This window comes from Sesamum indicum, linkage group LG12 (genome assembly GCF_000512975.1).
Source record: "Sesamum indicum cultivar Zhongzhi No. 13 linkage group LG12, S_indicum_v1.0, whole genome shotgun sequence".
NCBI lineage: Eukaryota > Viridiplantae > Streptophyta > Magnoliopsida > Lamiales > Pedaliaceae > Sesamum > Sesamum indicum.
This window is the reverse complement of record NC_026156.1, coordinates 3,902,650-3,909,823: the sequence shown is the minus strand read 5'-3', so window position 1 is coordinate 3,909,823 and position 7,174 is coordinate 3,902,650. Positions and strand designations below refer to the sequence as shown.

General features: G+C 36.2%; 2 protein-coding genes across 2 annotated transcripts in view; both read right to left on the bottom strand.

The window, feature by feature from the left end:
* LOC105175485 (endonuclease 1) overlaps positions 1–1,909 on the bottom strand; it is a 2,300-nt gene extending 391 nt beyond the window's left edge. The window contains exons 1-8 of the mRNA XM_020698422.1: positions 1,727–1,909; positions 1,282–1,462; positions 1,078–1,185; positions 919–974; positions 725–808; positions 436–531; positions 170–234; positions 7–46 (exon numbers count right to left, since the gene is read on the bottom strand). Coding sequence (XP_020554081.1) covers positions 7–46; positions 170–234; positions 436–531; positions 725–808; positions 919–974; positions 1,078–1,185; positions 1,282–1,462; positions 1,727–1,882 — 786 coding nt within the window. The 5' untranslated portion in view covers positions 1,883–1,909. The remainder of the gene's footprint in view (positions 1–6; positions 47–169; positions 235–435; positions 532–724; positions 809–918; positions 975–1,077; positions 1,186–1,281; positions 1,463–1,726) is intronic.
* Positions 1,903–6,769, bottom strand: LOC105175486 (endonuclease 4-like). The gene is made up of 10 exons (XM_011097934.2): positions 6,568–6,769; positions 6,347–6,462; positions 5,764–5,944; positions 5,039–5,152; positions 4,916–4,971; positions 3,837–3,920; positions 3,604–3,696; positions 3,149–3,207; positions 2,937–3,010; positions 1,903–2,405 (listed from the first exon to the last, which is right to left on the bottom strand). Exons 2-10 carry the CDS (start codon positions 6,458–6,460, stop codon positions 2,287–2,289), a joined length of 894 nt encoding a protein of 297 aa, XP_011096236.1. The 5' UTR covers positions 6,461–6,462; positions 6,568–6,769; the 3' UTR covers positions 1,903–2,286.

Here is a 7,174-nt window from a genome sequence, read left to right as displayed (position 1 = left end):
TTTGTACCCCCATCTGCAAGCTATATTTATACTCTCAGCAGCATACCTGGAAGAGAAGAGAATTCATGGATTCAACATTACAATGTAAATAGAAGGAAACTTCTGCATTAATACACTGTTATATACTGGTATTTACTACGTTTATTGATGTATCGTTGTCTATACTCACTTGTTGACACAGGAAACAAGGTCAGTACAGTCTCGCCAGGAGGCAAGATCCGCGGACCAGATTCCCTAGTTGTATGGTACATATTAAAGAGACTTTGTTAGTAGAAAATTCTCTGGTAAATTGCAAGCATGCGATATATTTCCAGTAATTTGTGGCTGTATATGAACGAAATAAGAAACAGAATCCAACCAGAACATGTAGGACATAAGTCGATCCTTTTTATTGGCAGAGGAGGAGGTTAACGGATTGCAGTAGCATTTACTTACATCAGTGAAGTTCCCTTCAATGTCCTCTTGCAGAAGGTTAATGTCCTTCCCGTAGTAATCCGTTGCAGCTGTAAGAATTATCTCCCTGTCCCACACCTTGACACATGATTTTGGAAAAACAACCAATGATGTTAAACTTACTGGAAGTGCAACTCTAACACAACTAGATAGACAAAATATAAGGTATTTAATGTAAGGATGGAGTCTTCTTATTCTAGATAATGAATCCCGTAAATGTTCTAATATGATGTAAGTAGTGGAAACAAGCACCTTATAAGGCAATACTCACATGGTGCAGATTTGACTTGTGTCTGAACCAACGCAAGTCTATGGTGTTTCCCCCTTCATCACTTGTGAAACCAACATGCATTGGCTATCAAGGAAAATTGTGACCAGCATAGAAAAACAGACAGAAAGTTAATCACTGTTAACTAAGATTTATTTAACTCGTAAAGATCTTATGCTAGTGTTTTTTCTGGTTACCTGATGGATATCTCCCATGAAGTGTGCTAGGAACAATAAGGCCTCTGTCATGTTATCTGTCATGGCAATGAGACATCAGATTATTGTTAAACTAAGATATTAAATTCACTGAGAACGAGAAATAGGAACAAGAAAAGGAAATGAAAGGACATTTCTTACGGCGTCGATCGGAGGTACCATGCCGGTAGTGTGAGAGCTGATTGGTGAAGTTTTGAATGGCGCCTGCCACACACATATCCTTAACTCCATGCGGATCATGACAGTCCCCTTTATACATCCACCAGTATTCAATACTACATTACTCGATCTGAAGAATAATCCTTTGTTAATGAGATAAATAAATGATGATATTCTTTGACTTACTCCGATAATTAAAATTACAGGCTTGATCAGGTGTGTCAATGAAGTGAAGAGAGCTCGTCCATCGATACTTATACCAGTGCCGAACTTGATCAGGCCATACACAGAGTGCTGACAGATCCCCATTAACATAGTCAGGTAACAGCATTTGAACAGCATGCTTTGCCTCCGGTTCCAGCAGGTCCTGTTGTTTTTCATGCATAACCAATAAGTTGTCAATATAACTAAATACCGTCAAAACCTTGGGCTTGTCAGTGTTCAGTTTGTTTGAAAAAAAAAATGCATGGAAGAAGAAAACAGTATTTTCCCCGAGGCATTGTTTCTTCCACCTTGTTTGAGTTATAATATTTCGATAGAAATTGAAATGTTCTGATTGATGATTACTGTACATCAGCTGCAACTTGTTTCCATCTATACTCCGGATAGTAAGAAAAGGAGCTAAGTCTACCTGTGCAATTTTGCATGTCATGGCATGGCCTTCTTTGCTCCATGCTTGAACACAAGGATCATAAACAATACAAATACAAAGAAGGGAAGCAGAAAAATACAAAGACATCCCTCCTAAAATTCTGGATTCTCCCATTCTGAGAATTGACGATTGCATTTGCTATTGGGACTTGAAAATGGACAATGTGACCCACCATAATCATGGGCTGAGAATATATACACGTAAACTATTGATAAGGTTACAATGCTTACAAGCTAAAGATTTTCCTTATTTCAAGTGCCCGCTAAGTTGCTTATGAGTACAAGCAAGATGGGCAGGCATATTCCAGGATAACAGGTATCCTAGCATTTAAAGAAATGTGTCATGTGACTATGAAGACATGTATAGGTACAATTTCTTAGATTTATAGCAAATGTTGACTTTGAAGATAATCAACTATTTAATTAGGCAGTCCATGCCTTGACGTGAGGGAAAGCACAAGCCAAGAGGGATAATGCACAAACTGGTCTGGTCCAGATCCAGATATTGTGCTGCTTCATCTCTATGTCATCTGGTTGTTTTCATTCTTCTGCAATTGATTTGTGTACAGAAAAAATGCTGTTGAGAAGAGCAGCTAAACGGACCCCAGCTTGGGCTAGTCTGTCCTCAACAACTGGCAGCCGAGAGAGGAAGTAATCGTCTGCACAAAAAAGCAAAAATTAGCAGACATGAAAACGTAACTACAATTATGTGATAAATCCAAGATTGCAATTATATCAGCAGATATGGCAAGAAGAAATGATTATCTGGTGACCCAGCTCAAGCATTCTGCCGATGGTCAACCTGTTCAGATGATGTAAGAAACTACTCCAAAAAGTTATGGGACCATGAGAAATGATATAGAAGATTAATAATTGGATGATTTTGGTCATACAATTTTCACAGACGAGGTGATCACTGAAAGATCAGGCCTTACAAAATGGAATCATTAGGATTTTTCTCATGAGTAAAGCGAAGTAGGAAAAAAGCCCTCCAGAAAGTTGCACGCAACCCAAATAATTAGGTCTGAATTGCTCGAGCTTAGTCCCCTAAGGTGGCAATTTCATCTTGTAGTGCTCAAAGATGCTAAAGGAGTCCTGTTTGGAAGATTTGTAGCTGCTACTGACCAGTCGAACAAGACAAATTTACAAGACAAATAACTGAAGAACAGAAGTGCCAGGATCAGTTTTACCTCCTAAGGTGGTTCCAGGAGTGGCATTTCTATAGGCAAATTTACAAGCTAAATTGACACTTTCAGAAGCATACCTGCAACGGTATTGACACAAGAAATACAGTCACGTCTCCAATCTAACCAATCATACCCACCCTAAACCAAAAAAATATGGAGGAAGAAGAAACAGTAAGAAAAGTTCAACGCAAATTTATTGAAGAGTGTATACTTACGGGTTTGGACAAACTGCACCCTTGCAATTTTTCTGAGTTGATAATTCAACAAATGCCTCCTATTTGCAGTCAGATGGGAACAAAGAAAAAGGTTGACAATGCAATAAATAGGAAGAAATAGGGTGACTTATAATTAATTTAGAATTTAGAAAGAATCTGTGTTAAGATTTGTATCTCTTGCAAAGAGAGAAAGGGAAAGTCATAACTACATAAACCACTGTGTGATCATCATTTTTTCATTAATATAACAGGGGGGTAATTCTATAGTAAATACTTACAAAGAGCTAATGCAGAATGTTTGATAAATCTTTAAATATAATTGCCTTCAACATCTTAGAAAATTACTCATTTAATATTAATTATGAGGAATCTTCTCCCTGCCTATTTAGTCTTTCTAATGATTTTATTAGAACATTCTTCATTTTCCAATAAAGTTAGCAAATTCATAAACTTACCGTGATATTCCGCTGAATAGACTGAATCATTGTTGTGAGATCTGAGTTGTAAAATGTCTTCAGCGCAGATTCAATTATCATATTGTCCCACACCTGAAATAAGAAAATATAATAAAATAAGAGAGCATAAAATGAAACATATTAATACTTCCATCTACCCTCTGAACAAGTTACAAGATGCAGCATAACTGATATCATCCAAACTTTGATGCCTAAAAGTACTTGTAACTCACATGATGCAGATTAGTTTTCCTCCGGTACCAACGTACAACAATTGTGTTCCCACCTTCATCTCCAGTAAAGCCAACATGCAATGGCTGCCAACCAAAAATAATTTTAAGACACTGTCGGATCACATTAACACTTTTCTTCTTCAATTTCTATTTCTATGAGAAATCAGAAATATTGAAACATAAACTGGAATTCAAACTGATGGGACTAGAGTTAAGAAGACATAGGTAGAGCTTAACTACAGAGCAGCATTCAGACGTTAACCGCAACTAGTAAAGCTTATTGTTCTGAAATGATCCTGGCTACAGCTGAACTAGATAGCAGCATTCAGATGTTAACCACAACTAATGAAGCTGATTGTTCTAGAATGCTCCTTACATGGATCAAGAGGTACACGACAGTTGATGCCCCTCAAGTAATTGTAATGCAACAAAGACAAGATAGCTACACATTCATACATCATCTACCAAATTCATTAGCTGGAGTCATTCTCCCTGAATCAACAATTAAGGTTCTGAAACAACTGAATTCCTTGATATTTGCAATTTTACTTACAAAGGTTCTACATGCGACATGGATTTCATCCCAGTGAAGAGGATCATGAACTTAATCTCTATTGGAAGAAGAAATGATCAGCAAACTTTGAGTATGGTCTTCAATGGTAATTAATCGTGAGTTATTCTTACTGTCTTCACAAGGAAACAGTTAGGTGCATCATTTGATGAAATAAATATGAGGACTCGCCTTTCAGCACCATAGTCACGATTTGCATGTCATTTTAATTGAGTGTTGGTGTCTCTTTCCAAACAGATCAGTGTTTTAAGAAGTGGCATCTATGATCTAAACTCCCACACCCGCAATCATCTATGGATGACAGTGAATATGCTTGCCTTTTGAGAATAGCTGATGTAAGAATGCAGAAGCCATTATCTCCAACTTAAGAGTCAGTTGCACTCCTAAGATTTTCCACAATTACTAAATCACATAATCATCATGGTTACACAGTACATCAGTTATCATCCACAGGCTAGCATATTGTAATGAAGGCAAAAGAGAAACTTAATAAGCAAAACGAGCTGACCTGGTGGACATCACCGATAAAATGAGATAGGAACATAAGTGCCTCAGTCAAGTTGTCTGTAATTGAAAGAATTGAGTTACTGGTTTCTGGGTAATAAATCACTAGATAACAGTTGATGCTTACACTTGACTACTGATAAATGGGATTTATGAGGCACTGGCATAATCTGTGCTGTGTAGTTGTAAATTGCTCCAGTAACACACCTGTGTTTGCGTCCAGCAGAGTCATGGCAATCTCCTGTCATAGATTAATTAAGTGATCAATGTATTCGTACAACTTAGAAGCTCAAATATATTTCTCAAGGACATTCCATCCAGTAGTTGGGTTATTCATCTCTGATGAATACAGTACCAAAAAATATTGAAATGTATGGCAATATATGAGGATTAAATGATAGTCTTGGTATGAAGTCACGCTCAGCCATGCAAATTATGGGATGATTATTGTGTAAACAAGATCATATAGGCTCAGGCAAGAAGCAATATATCAAGTAGCTAGCAACAGCAAAACAAAACATTAAGAAAAAGAAGAATAATAAAAAAACCCTCAGATGATGACAAACTGAATATTTCCTACAGCCATCTGCCCTGAGAAGGGAAAAGATTGCTGCGTCCAGTGAAAACCTGATGGTCAGTAAAACTAAAAGCACGCATAATGTACAACTGATACCATAACTAAGGTGGTACAGCACCATAGAAAGGCACAATTATAGCAAGTTACAGTGGTAGCATCACTCAACTGATATAGGGTAAATTTCTTCCTTTAGAAAAAGCAATCAACAAATTCAAAGACATTGCACACAACGGAGGTGACGAATGAAAATTAATGTAAAAGCAAAATCCACTTACTGCTGTATTGGTAGTTGCACCTGAAGTCAGGTGTGTCTACGTAATGCAAAGGACTACTCCAGCGGTAGTGGGGATTGCGACGAACCTCATCCGGCCAGGAGCAAACATCAGCTAAATCACCTTCAGCATGATCTGGAAGCAATGCTTTGACTGCAGCTAAAGCATCCTCCGTAAGATAATTCTATAACAACAGCAAAAGATATAACCGTCAGAATCTATAGGTAAAAGTTTTTCCACAAGGTACTTCATAAAATTCTTAAAATAGGGCCTTCCCAAATCTTCTTTAAGCATCAATTTCCTTGCAGACGCTTTATCATACTGTAAAAGAAAAAAAAAAAAAAAAAAATTCTACTCATACAAAAAAAAAAAAAAAAAAAAAAAAAATTCTACACCCCCGTTGTTGTACAATAAATCGTCAACTCCCCTTCCGAAACCCTCCCACTTAAGCCGCTTACCCACCACCCAAAACAACTAGGAAATTGAAGAACTCATCCTAGACCCAATGATTTTTTTCTAAATAAATATCATTTCCATTTCCTCTACAACTATTTAATAAATATTAAAAAAAAAAAAACAAAAATACCTCCGCAATCTTGCAAATAACGTAGTGGCCATCTTTTCCCCAACCATTAATTCTCGGAATTATCAGCAAGCAAATAACCGCCCTACTGATCCACCATCGATCGGACACACCCATTTCTGCCGCATATCGTCGAGCATACAATACGCGTACATCAGATCATATAATCATCAATGCATAACTACTTTTCAAAGAAGACAAAGCATTTCTAAGAATCATAGTACCTGCAGTCTCACGGTATATTTTGGGATGGGAAGCCTAAGAACGAACCCCAAAATCGACCAACTATTTTCTTTTCTTTTTGTAATAATCGAATCGTAATACGCAATCGTGTAAGATTGGTGCTGTTTTTGTATGATTGCGGGAAATAAGAAGTACACGGTAAATTCAAGTACTTAACAGCCACTTCCATCAGACTATGAGGCTACTGTAGTGGTTACCACTCCAAATTCCTAACTTTTGTAGCAACATTCTCTTTTGCATCATAGGATATAACTGCTTCATTTTTTTTTAAATATATATATTACAATACTTTTATCATTTAATTAATTCAATTTTTAGTGTTTTTATTTATTTATTTAAATATACATTAATATTTCTTATCAATTAGCATATTATTACGGTATACAATACATAATCCATTAATTATAAATAATAAATAATAAATCAATAATTTCAAAACAAATAAAATAAAGAACATATCATTTATTAAAAATAAACGCTTTCTTCATATCCATATGAGTTGCATGAAAAGTTAACAAAAGATAAAATTGAATGAGGGTAGAAGAGGATAAAGATTATCTTATTAATAAAAATTAGTTAATAGGTAAA

Coding starts and splice junctions, on each gene's coding strand:
- LOC105175486 (XM_011097934.2), bottom strand. CDS start 6,460: ATGGGTGTGTCCGATCGATGGTGGATCAGTAGGGCGGTTATTTGCTTG. Junction 3,208..3,603: donor CTATTCAGCGGAATATCACG/GTAAGTTTATGA, acceptor GACTGCAAATAG/GAGGCATTTGTTGAATTATC. Junction 2,406..2,936: donor TCCTGGAACCACCTTAGGAG/GTAAAACTGATC, acceptor TTTTTTGTGCAG/ACGATTACTTCCTCTCTCGG.